Source organism: Opisthocomus hoazin, chromosome 1, assembly GCF_030867145.1.
Source record: "Opisthocomus hoazin isolate bOpiHoa1 chromosome 1, bOpiHoa1.hap1, whole genome shotgun sequence".
NCBI classification, from domain to species: Eukaryota; Metazoa; Chordata; class Aves; order Opisthocomiformes; family Opisthocomidae; genus Opisthocomus; species Opisthocomus hoazin.
The window spans coordinates 28,320,752-28,333,526 of record NC_134414.1 but is presented as its reverse complement, the minus strand read 5'-3'; the positions used below and the strand labels follow the sequence as shown (position 1 = coordinate 28,333,526).

The 12,775-nt window shown below is 39.4% G+C and overlaps 1 protein-coding gene across 5 annotated transcripts in view; it reads right to left on the bottom strand.

Moving 5' to 3' along the window:
• FRY (FRY microtubule binding protein) overlaps positions 1 to 12,775 on the bottom strand; it is a 257,840-nt gene that overhangs the window by 33,914 nt on the left and 211,151 nt on the right. For all 5 annotated transcript variants that reach the window (XM_075420163.1, XM_075420181.1, XM_075420190.1 and 2 more), the window contains 7 exons: positions 11,001 to 11,602; positions 9,174 to 9,271; positions 8,911 to 9,081; positions 3,831 to 3,971; positions 2,903 to 3,082; positions 1,677 to 1,838; positions 756 to 830 (listed from right to left, as the gene is read on the bottom strand). In XM_075420163.1, coding sequence (XP_075276278.1) covers positions 756 to 830; positions 1,677 to 1,838; positions 2,903 to 3,082; positions 3,831 to 3,971; positions 8,911 to 9,081; positions 9,174 to 9,271; positions 11,001 to 11,602 — 1,429 coding nt within the window. The remainder of the gene's footprint in view (positions 1 to 755; positions 831 to 1,676; positions 1,839 to 2,902; positions 3,083 to 3,830; positions 3,972 to 8,910; positions 9,082 to 9,173; positions 9,272 to 11,000; positions 11,603 to 12,775) is intronic.

Below are 12,775 nucleotides of genomic sequence, written 5' to 3'. Positions count from 1 at the left end.
GAACAAAATTCAGAGCATTTAGTAAAGAAAATACTGTCAAGGGGATGAGATAGTAAGTTAGTAAAAAAATCTCTAGTTAAAACTGATGTTCAAAAATATGTCAAGATTAGAAAATACAAGTAGCTATAATTTTTCCTTTCCTGCTAAAAATAATTATATCTGCAATTTAGTTGCAACAATGCAACAGTCCCTGTCTTGCAGCTATGAAGGACCTGTTCACCATAATACAAGTGACATACAATATATTCAAAAACATCCAGAAATTTTCCTTTCTCTGTAGAAAATATTTAATAACTATTTTAAGAGCTTCCTACCCTGGATGATCAATTGCCCATTTCCTGGCACCAGATAATATTAATTTTTAAAGAGTAACATTAGAACTACTATCTAATGGAAAAATCAGACACACGCCCTTTCTGTTTTATTTCTGTAATTTAATTTTTTACTTTATAAAGGCTCTAGATTAGATTGCTAATACCAGAGGTCATTACTGTCTATCCACTGAGATGGCACAAGTAAAGCCTACAGCATCACAGATGATACCTGTATTTATCTCCATAAGTAAATCATCTTTAAGTGTGAGGGCCATTAACCCACTGGTCTATCTGCTGAGAAATGCAGTGTGGGCCAGTACAAATGACAATGACAATAATGTGACATGAAGCTATGCAAAACAGGTCAGCAACTCTGGGAGACAAAGTACTTCACTTTTAAAGTTCAGGGCAAAATGAAAGGGTCAATACAAGGCTACTTACTGAAGGGTTTTTACTCAGCCCAACTTCCTGACCACATAGAGAAAGGACGTGCACCAGCTTTTCCTTTGTCCGTTTCTAGAAAACAAGACGTTTCTCAAGTGAGCATTTTTTAAATCACTCATTCTCCTGGTGGCTAAAAACATACATTAACAATTTTTAATTAGGAGCACCCAACCAAAGAATTAGTCATTATGTGCTCAAAGGGTTGCCTGCAGAGCAAATATGCATACAAGGAAATAAAAAAATAACTGTTAATGATTTTGGTGTTTACTATTTTTAAATTAGCCTATTAATTCTATTAAGCATAATAAAGAAACATTGGATTGTGTGCATTACTTCAAAGGGACAGTTCAGAAGCTTAAAATTAAGTAAATGCATAATTTTTTTTTTGCAGAGTTGGGCCTGAGTCACCGCTATATTCTACTATATTAAAAAAAAGAGCAATAAATACATTTATTCTGCATGGTTTTATTTTAACTGGCAGATAAACAAAATCAATAAGGTAATGAAACACCACTTTTAGGAAAATAGTTCCAAGGAATTATTTTTATCTGATTTCCCATGAAAATAGCACTTTGAAAGTTGCACGTTGGCTATCTTCTCTCCTTGCTGATATCTGAACCCACCCGCCATTCTTAGCTAAATCTGACCTAGACTTAGAGGTCTTAAAGAGACGCATTTCCTGGAGGCTGAACAAAAAACACTGGCAGGATAGAAGACAGACGTAACTCAGTCCACTTCCGAGCCCAAGACAGACATTCAGCACACACAGTCCGATGCTGCGCTGCCACTGCCCCAGCCAGCCAGCAGCACTGCCCAGGGCACAGAGGGTACAACTATTCCAGAACCTAACTGTGCGTTAATTCAGCTGCTCCGCGTGCAACTTGTTCATGAATAGTGGGCTACTTAAAAGGAGTTTACCTGAGAGTACTGGGGTCTCTTCCAGCTCACAGGAACAAGGACATTCGAGTTAGATCCTGATGAGGTTGAAGAAATGCTTCTGGTGACAGCCATTACCCTGGGTTTACCATCTCGTCCAGAAGAACTTTGCAGGTCGTCATACCGCCTCCCAATAATTGGAGTCTTAAACAGAGAGTAATTATTCACTAGCACTATACTCCAGGATGAACTTATAATGGTGCATATTGCTTCAGTTGCATGAAAAGATTACTCTGAAGATCATACACACTGGTAAAACAAGGAGTGCACCAAATGTCATGTCACTTGGTATGTATGTTATTTTCCACTGTGAACGCCTCAGTAATAATGGCCATACCTTGTAGCTAGTGCTTATGTTCATGAATAGCTAATACCCAAAGCAACTGTCAAGCTAGTTTCTACAAAAGAAACATCAAACAACCCAGAAAGCTTATGAAATCTACTTCAAATCCACATTTCTTGCATGTGTCTTTAAATGTTTTTTTTCCTAAGAGTGCCGAACACTCTGGCCCTGTTCCAACAAACAATAAAATGCTTTCTTGTATTGCTGATAGGATGCTCAGCATTTTCTAGAACTATACCTACATGAAACAGCAAGAAGAAACTCGTTCTACAAATAGCACAAGATGCCTTTTCATGTTTGCGTTTCCTTTTAACCTCGAAGTCTCATTATTATCTATATGAAATAGTCTATAATGCTGCAAACAGTCCTGTAGGTTCATTACTATAGAGTTGCCCACTAAAGTCAACAGGACCATTCAGTTCTATAAAATTAAAAGGTGTACAGGGTTTGCAGGATGAAGACTGCTGTAAAAGAGTTCAGTCAGCAGTCAGGCAGTACTCTCTTAAAGGACATGCTTCTAGTCTAACAGTTACAAAGAACACTGGCATTCAAGTACAAAATGCTTTGAGGGGTAATTTGTACATGTAGTATACTTATATATTACAGTTGGCATAATTACAACACAATTTTTCCACCAGATAATTTTAAACACATCTAATATCTCCTTCACAAAAAAATCTAGTAAAAATCCAGAAAGAGCCCTCCAGCATGGGTCATTGAATATGTCACTGTAGATCGAAAGGAATTACTCAGTTTGGTAACTTTCCTTTCTTTCCTAATTTTTCAGATTTCTTAAGGAGCTGCAACACATGTTTTATGATTATCAAATAACAGAATTAAGGTGTAGCAGAATTACAGATAGTACCTCTGAAATATCAAAATGAAACTCTAAAGTCTTCCCTGGTAGCTCCTTGGAGGCATTGTTCCATACTCGATGTATTTCCATTTTTGAAAGATCGCTGTGTTGATAGGATGGTAAAACTAAACTTGCAGAACGAGAAACTACCAACTTCAGGATATTCAAAGCTTCTCTCCAGTGAATGCTCTAGAAATAGGTAAATTTAACCAACAAATGGAAGAAAAGATTCACACACATAAAAGATAATCTACATTTTACAGTCATATTTTTTGCCACACAACAAAAATTGGAATTGGAATATTACTATTCTTTCTCTTTCCTCTCTTGGCAAGGTACGCACTTGCAGAATAACTTCAACAGCAGGGACCAAGACTTGCCTAAAGGTGTCATTGTTAGGGAACTGGCCTGCAACCTGGGACACCTAAGTGCAAGGCCAACTTGGCAAAGGACTTAAAATCTCCTACCTGAATGCCCTAATCAGTACGAATAAATATACGAGCCATTACAGAATCTTCATTTAACAGAAAAGCTGACTTGACACAGGCTCTTTACAGCTGTGAATTCCTAGTAGAAATATGTATTTTCCACTTGCCAAGAATTAGGTGCAGGGTCTGTGAAGGAAAGTGCTTATGCCACATCTCCCTCATGCTAATAATTAAGAACAGTGGTCAGTCAGGCTCCACCTGGTATTAAGCTTGCTTCTAACGTAGTATAGCTGCAGCCTAACCTTCCCCACACAGTGAACATACAGCTGGGCATCTTATCAGAGGATGTGCAGTCTATGGGGCATCAGGATGTTTATAAACTAGATACCGCACTGGGCAGTTGCGGTCCTCCCTGCTAATCTAGTCTTAAATTCTTATCAAGAAAATCAACTGATGATAGTAAAAACTGCTAAGTTCCTATGTTAATATAAAGAAGATATGGTATTTACCTGTACATATTTTTCAATGGTTTTTAGCACTTCCATGTTAAACTGTTTCACAGGAATAGCTGACAGGTCCATATAACTAAGAAGACTGTAGATCATCTGTAAGAGGGACTGTTGCATACTAGGCAGGCCTTTTTCCAGTAGCTGTTAAAAAAAAAAAAAGTTAACTAAATTTTGAGACATTTCATCTCATGGAAAAAGCTAGTAGCTCCATGAATACCGTTTGTACTGTTAATCTCTCTTCACTCACTGATTTTGCAATGCCATTTTACAATCATTTTACAAGTGATGATGGTACAAGTGTGAAATAAAAGAGAGCTTTAAGTTGGGAGCCAAATGCTAGCTTGTTTTGATAATGAAACATACATTTTATATATGCCTGCCCTAACTTCTCCAGAAAACACATTCAGCAGTTGAGTAAACTGTAACTGGGGAAGCATATCCAACAAAAACAGGGGAGTATCTTTTTATTTCTACCTTTGCTGAAAGTCAGAGAGAAAAAAGAAAACACGCTGAAGAAACAAAACTACTACTATTCAGACATCAGTATGTATTTATCCAAATATATTTCACTGCCAGTGCTCACTGCCTGTAACTGCCAAGGAAACATTTTCTGTTAAGCAGGAGATGGAGTCCCTGGGCTCTCTTACTGTAGATGCTAATACAAAGAAGGGCTTCATCTAAATCCCGGAATTTTGGAACATCTGAGTGTAGATCCCAGAATACCACAATGAACCTTGGAAATGCAACTGTGCTCATATATACACACAACAATAATTTAGGAGGCTTACAGACAGACATGCTATGTTTGCAAACATGTGCGAAATAGCTGAAAATTTCCTGGAAGGTAGCGCGCTCTTTCACTGGTGACATGTACTGTCCCACCCCACAAATTTCAGAGGCAATCAAATGTTATTGCTGGAAGTTACCAGAGGCTCAAGACTAGATTCCATCCTTCTGCTCAGAACAACAAAAAAGTTCTAACACTAGCTAGTAGAGACATTAGGATCTAGAAAACAATTGCTTATAAAAACTCTATGCCACCTCAGGTCTTCCACCAGAGAAAAATTTCGACTGTTACCCAAGTGGAGTCTAGTAATTTATTAGATGTCCTTGCTGGCCTGAATGACAAGGCTCCTCTTTTTACTGAATGAGAACACTTCATGCCAGCCAAAATGGAATGATTAGGTACGACACACACGTATCTCACCCCACTAAATATCTTATGATTTCTTTCATCAGTAAAAGTGAGTAGTAATTAGTGATTCCTAAAATGAAGTAGACAAATTCCATTAACAGCAGAATAGATGGAACTTACTATGCTTTACCTATTCCTCTACAAAAAGACAGCAAGAATTTTTAAATTAAAGGTACTACATGGTAACCTGCTTCAGCCCACGGATACCTTTACTGAGAGACAAAAAGTGCTTAGCAATTCTTCTTCAAAACAGGGTTTTAGACTTTTGCTTGCCTTCCATCAGGACCTTGCAATGGAAGGTTTGACTCTTTCCTTGTAAACAGTTTATATCATCCAGCACATCAGCTGGTATACCATTTCAGTGTAGGACTAAAGGATTAGAAGAAACTATCTGGATGAAAGGAATTTTTTTGTTCTCTGACAGAGGCTACTGTACCAGATAATCACTTTTGTGATAGGAAAATGAATTCTTGGGATACAATAGGATTTTTGTCTCTACTGCTGATTAGAAAGCTTTTCTAGGAACTTACTTCTGAAAGCTTCTAATTTCCATTCCTGTTTGTATAGATTTGTTGTCAATGGAATCCTTTGACTTAAAAAGGTCTTGGCCGTTAAACTCTAAACATTTGTGGACTGTGCTAGTTTTCACTTGTTCAGATGAGTATATGTGGTGGCTGATAGTCCAAATGTGTACTTAAATACATCATGAATTTGTAACAAGAAAGAATATTCCAGTTTGAAAAAAGAACAGCAACTTTAAAATGCATTTAGTACAATAAGAATTCTTATGCTGCCAGAAGTATCAAAAATAGCAGCAAGATGGAGTTATGGTAACACATCATTTGGATCAGCGAGTGCAGGACAAAGACTTTCTACTGTATTTGTAAGAAGAAATCATAACTGTTCTCTGTATTTTTTTTTTTCACTCTGTTCCATACAAACTGTTTTGAACTGTGGATTCTTTTCTTGTTAGTGTGTGGTAACTATCTGTGTCTTATCTAGGTTTAGGGATCTACACTCTGTCAGTGACATTTGTTGCCTGGGCTGGCTGCTGCCTGTTGATGTGGCTGCTAGGGTGCTACTGTAGGAGATAGTTCCCTTTGCCCCTCCAAATCTGGCAGCAGGTGAGAAGAGATACTCAACTCTTAGGCTACGTTGGTCAGTCAAACAAATATTCTCTGTGTCCACTGAGGAAACAAAGAAGGCATTTCATAAGCAATGTCTGATAGACAAGCTATTAGTGGGATAATGCCTGATCTAGGACATCATTCCCCTTGCAGCACAGATGTTTTAATCACTAGTGATTCCTTGGTTTTGAACAGGTTATGAATGCTCATGTTTCTATCACAAGTAATCCTCTAACAGGGAGGAGGAGGAAACATCTACCATGAGCATATTACTATGCACTATGTGGTTTCTTGTCCCTTCTTCTGTATTAACAGCATTACTTGTCTAAGCATGACCCTGGACTTAATGAATCATTAGTTTAACATGTGACCCACGTAAATTCAGATATGCTCCTAGAATGATTGTGCTCTCACGGTAAAAGGTTGATTTTTAAAAATTAGTATACAAAAATCTAACATAAAATCAAACAAAGCTTTTATTAATGTGTTTGTATGCTGATTTTGGTAGTGGAGGTTCAAAGTTCTCATGCATTGTTAAATATTAATTTTTCCTCATCTGTAGACTGAGATCCCCAAGTGTTTTTCTAGAAGAAATGATCATTTTTCATGGAGGGAGCTGTAATATGTGAAACTGAGTAAGGAGCACTGCTTGTCACTGTAAGGTTTGGATAAGAACACAGCTGAAATGTCTTATTTTATGTCAGGACTATAACCCTAGCTGACAAGCAATTACTTGCCATCAAACAGGTTAAACACAAATTTTTGTCTGAGTGGCAATAATTGAAGCTTTTACCTTCTGCAGAGAGCATTTGTTCTCATAGTCTTAACTTGTGGTAGAAAGCCCCCTTCTGCAGGTATACCTGTGTGTTTGGAGGGGTCACTGTTGCAACACAGATGTCCTTTGTTATCTTTAGGTGCTGCACGTCTTACAATTTCGCTCAGGTCTGAGCACTGGGGACTGAGCCAGGCCTGTTAAAGCCCGAGGCTCTGTAACCAATGGCTGTAACATCCAACTGCAGATTGCCCAGTGGGGCTGTTAACCCGTTTGGCTTGACCTATTGACAATATATCCCACAGTTAGTTTACAGGAGACAGGAGCACTTTATTTATCCTGGTCTGGGGATTAACTCAGAGGAAAAGGGGAAACATATTCTGAATGCTGGAAAAATCTTTTCCATGGCCGCAGGAGGCCGAACAAGATGGTTTCTTGTCTCTTGCTCCTCCTCTAGGCTGGCAGCTACCCTATGCTGGTACAAATATTCCCCAGACATGACTCAACAGAGCTGCAGTCAATGTAAATACAGAGAAGGGAAGTTGTGCTTACTACTCTGTCATCCTTCCATGTTGGTGCTATGTGAGGAATGTGCCTTAATCACAGTCACAAAACTGCCTGACTGGCTGTTAATACAGTAGCGTGGTGCCACTCTACAGCAAGGGGGAAGTGCAAAGAATGAGTCTCCAGACGAATGTCTAAACCCGTTCTGGGGGGAGCAAGATCACGTGCAATGGCCTTTGTGGAGGTGCTCCAGCACTAGGAACTGTACGTGGAACACTGAAGGGAAAACACAGGCGCAAATCCTTTCCTAGGGCTGGGAAAGCAAAAGAGTCTAAACCTCCATTTTTACAGCATTTGTTTATTAGAAACACAAGTTTCTGTGGTGAAGCAGACACTTTACTGGAGGATTCAGTTGTGTTTGAAGAGCTAATAGTTCTTCAAAGTCTTTGAGTTTGAAAACAGACTGAAGAACCTCAAGGTCCTGTTTTACTCTCCTACAGGAGAGTCATGGCTTTCACCACCAGTTAAGATCTGATATGATTGTTTCATTGGAACATCTATGTGCAAACAAGGTGAGGAATTGCAGCTTGAGGTAGCAGGGCCAAGTTTGCTCTGAAGTCTTGAGCGGGTGTGGGAGCACAGCCTGGCCTCTCAGGTTCTTGAGAATACGTGACTAGCCAGTATCAGAGATGCCCATGGAGTTTTTCCAGATCCTTTGGCAGAGGGGAGAACAAGTCTTCTCCAAAAACCAAAGCTGCTCTAAAGAAGCTAGAGAATTTATGTCATGAATACAGAACTGTCTTCTCCCTCTTGATGAGAGGGGAGACGGAAGGCTTCTCAATACGGCAGGGAAGTGAAGGGATAAATCTGAGAACTCTACAAGAACATGGTGTCCCAATACTGATCTGACACAGGACACAGAAGATCATGTGGCCTTAAGCTAAAGAGCAGAACTGAGTCTTGGATCCCCAGTAAGAACACTGCATCAGCTCTATACTTCATGCCTGAGAAATGTTAGGAGTAAGTGATGAGTACAGGGCAAGCCCTGGGGAGCAAGATGGTCCCATTCAATATTTGAGGAATGCACACAAATCTATATCAAGAACCAGATTCTTACATAGCAGATGATATCCTATTTATGCTGCTAAACCCCTTCTGGAATTAGTCCTTCTCTAATTTTCCTCAGGAAGCTAAATAAATGTTGTCCAGTTTCTTTCTCTTTCACAGTGGAAAATCTGACCAGCTGATAAGTGAAGCTGCTTTCAGATGTATCAGCCTTGCAGACCTTTGTTGGCATTTGTTATAGTGTTCAATATTGATTTCCTATAGTAATTCCCTTTCTACTGCTAATTTCTGCTTTTTATTCTTAATTATAAATAAGAGCTACAGAAAGCCCCCAATATTCTGCAGGTAGATGTCAGCTCTTTGGGTTGTTAGGCAACAAAAGAGTTAAAACAGTAAACAGTTTTTGAAAAAACTTACCTCAGCCAAATACGTAACCATACTCAAAGTAATATCAGCGAATGCTTCATGAAGGTAACGACAAACCACATTTACCCAGGTAGCACAGTCCCTTGTATAGCTGTGTGTTTTATAAAGGGTCATAACATGCGCGAGATTTGATAGCTTGGGGTTCTTCTCCTCCAAACAAACCTAATTAAATATAAATGTCAAAACACATTATGAACAAGGCAACTGCATTTACAAGGTTTGAAGATGTACAAAACAGTAAATAACTTTGATACCTGAGCAATCCTTTCGGCTATATCTTTACAAAACTGGTTTGGGCTGTCAAAATGCTGAATTAAATGGGGCAGGAGACACAAAACATTCAGTGGAAATCCTAGAACAGGAAAATACAGAACAAAATGTGTATTTTGGACAGCAAGAGCCACAGTGATCTTTAAGTTCATGTTTTGTGAGAGGTCACAGTTCCAATATTACATTAGCTGTAAACTCACACAGGCTCTGTCAAGTTGTTCACGCCACTGGCCATGCCACATTTGTCTTCAAGGGGTCTTGATTTGAAAATCCAGTAATATCATTGAGGCAACAGTACTGTTACAAAGCATGAACCTATTTCTGCAAATACTACTGCACAAGCAGGTATTTACAGGATAAAATATCTCACAAAAGTATATATTTTATTCCTGTTAGAGAATATGTTTAACTTTTCCACTTAACTGGCTTATTGACAGTCTTAACTGGTGGCATTCTCATTACTGCTGCTAAAACATAAAAAGGATTTCAGTGAGTATTGATAAATGAACAACTGTCTTGGTCAGGCTGCCAGGCATAGCTTCCATTGTTTTATACTGTTCAAGTTAATAGTAATAATGAATCAAAATTCTGATACAACTGGTCAGATGAGACTACTCAAATGGTTGTTTTTGAAGCTAGGGGATGGCTCCTGCACTAAGTGCCAGCCACTGTCATGGGTGTAAAGGCTCTGTCTGGAGCTGGGGTTCAGCTCTTCTGCACCAACTCTTAGATCAAGGTAGCTGATGAACTACAGGCAGTGATTGCAACAGGGAGCTGTAACAAAAGCTGCTCCAGTTCAGGTGGGAGCTCAGGGCTCAGAAGTCAAGAATTTGTAACAGGACACAATCCATTTTTTGAAAAGAAAGAATCTGATCTATGAAAATAACTTTCTAACTGTTCATTCCCTCTTGTTCTACACAATTAAACAAGTTGCTAAGGTAGAAGCATAATTTCCCCAGGTTTCCCCTACGCTCAGAGAAAAGAAAAGATACCTCCAGATGGTACCATCACGGTCCATGTGTGAATTGCCCAACCAAAGTCTGGAACACAGGCACCACACAGGTGCTTAGAGACGGGCAGCCTGTTCATGGCATTCATCCCCTCACTCTCTGTCTAAGCTTGTTATGACTTAGTTGTGAAGCCTGCACAATTGTCTTAATATCTGTGTTTCTGACTGAGAGAGGGGAGTAAGTATCTGGAACAATACAGAAACTCTCTTCAAGAATAAAATTAAGAAGTGATCACAATCTCAACTATATAATTGGGAATTTCAAAATGTTACCTTATTTTGTTTTAACCCAGGCCTCTCTCCTCACACACTAATGTGCTATTGTAGTTTCTCTAAAAAGTGCACAGAGTTTTCAATATTTATATTTATCGGAAAAATCCCATGAAGCACTAATTTCAAATCAAATAATTTGCAGTATTCTGAAAAGAATGCAATGGAAAACCTGGCCAAAACTGGTTCTAAAAAATTTGACAGTAGCTCCTTACATATGTTTATTTTGTCAGCACTCAGAAACTTTTAATGCTACTAAACACTAGAAATGAAATGTGAAATAATACATGATTGCTCTTGTCCAAAACCTTACTGTGCAAGAGATTCACTTTTCAGAAGCATGTTATATTGCTAAGAAATTTCCAAAAAGCCCACCCAACTCAAAGCAAAAGTACATTATTAGTAGAGAATTGTATACCAGAAGAGAAAGAAAAAAATGCCATTTTTGGTTTTGTGCAGATGGCCTAATGAGGTCTGTCATCAAATGTCAAAGCAACAGAAACTGAAAGAGAGGAAAGTATATTGGTTTTACCTATAGCTTGAGAGGAATCCACCATGGATATTCGAGACACTGGTGTCAGCGAACTAAAGAGCTGTAGTGTGAGATCAGTGGTAGTAAGGGAGGTGAATCCTTTCAGGAGTAGCTGCTGAAGCCCAGAGAAGTCTGTCCACTTCAGCTGTCCTTGCAACTTCTCTAACTTCTCCCGATTTTCAGCTTTATCTAGTGGCAAATGAGCCAGAAGTTTATTCAGTAACCGCAATGCCATCAGATACTCAAACTCAAAATCTGATTCCATCAAAGCCACAGCAACCCAGAAGATGGTGGCCAGTAGGTTGGTTGGATTGTTAATATGGGATGGGTCAGTGAGACTGTCCTTTAGAGAAGATGAACTTCTGGTTTTAGAGGACAGGCCTTGCTGTGTGCATGCCTGAATTCTGTCTAGTGTGGCACTGCGCGGTGGGTCAGAGGACTTATCCACATCTCCAAACTTTTTGGGTACAGAGAAGCTCCTTTGGTGCCTGCTTCGTTCAGCAGTGGCTGTGTTACCGCTTGCAGGATTCACGTTCAGCTGTCCTGTGCTCTTCCGGTTCACAGTCAGTTTGGTGCTTGATGTTAAATCTGGCGAAGATGAACTGAATCCAAAATATATAACATACATTGCAACATGTGAATGCACAGCTTGAAACTTGTATATACTGGATGCAAGTTAAGTATTTATCAAACTGTAAATAAATATTTAAATAGGAAAAGTAAAACAGCACAGCACACTGCCTATTGCAGCCTGACTTTTTTATTCCAGAAGTGCCCACAGACACGACTGAAGTGAGGTTCATGTGGCACTGCACCAAACCAGAGCAGGATAGCCTACAGTCTAGATAGGTAAGAACGGGATAGGAGATACAGAGCTGTGAAGCGACTTGTGGAAATGCCGACATAATGGGGCAGTGGTAGAACTGAAAACAATTTTGGTCTGTAAAATGCTTTCAACAGTGGAGCAAACCCTGAACTTGGCACAGCTGGCAGGCAAGTGCACAATGGCTTACTGGCTAATGTGAGAACTGTGGGCAGAAGAAACAGCGCGTCTTAAGCAGAACCACAAATATGCCACATGATCCTCAAGAAACCTGTCACGTGTCTGCCTAGGTTCTTGCTAGTACAGGTCCTTCAGAAACCTTGTTGTCATTGCATCCTCTCCTGCCTGTACCCTAAGACCTCTTCTAGCTGGTTTACAAAAAGTGGAGATGTTTTAATTTCAGTGACTGATGCCTCCTCATGGACTGTCATGTTGATGATCCAGACAATCCCTATCAATCATCTGTACAGATGAACATGCTGTGTTGATGCATGCAACAGAAGCTTGTTCTGGAGACAGCTAATTCCTGACTCTCTGGTCCCATTCCTACCTCATATACTATGAGTCCCTACTGTCTATAATATTTAAAGAGGATCTTATGGAATCAATAGTGTTAGGGTAAAGAATGTTGCATCCCAATGCTTTCTGGAGTGTTTCTTATTTTCTGCTCCATCTTGGTCTTTCCTGAAATGTGCACTGAAGAAAGATAAATAGCTCTCAGTTTAGAAAGTAGAAGCTGTATTTCCCCACCTCTACTCTGTCACAAGGCAATACTTGTGTTCTGCTGTTGCAGTATAATACATAGCACCCTGCCTACTAGCTTCAGAAATGATAGCCCTTGTATTTTTGTTCTGCATGTAAATCATGGTAACTTATGGACAGTTTTCAAACATGTTCCCTATTCTGTCATTGCTATTAGGAGTCAGAGATACATTAATTTCCCTCAGTACTG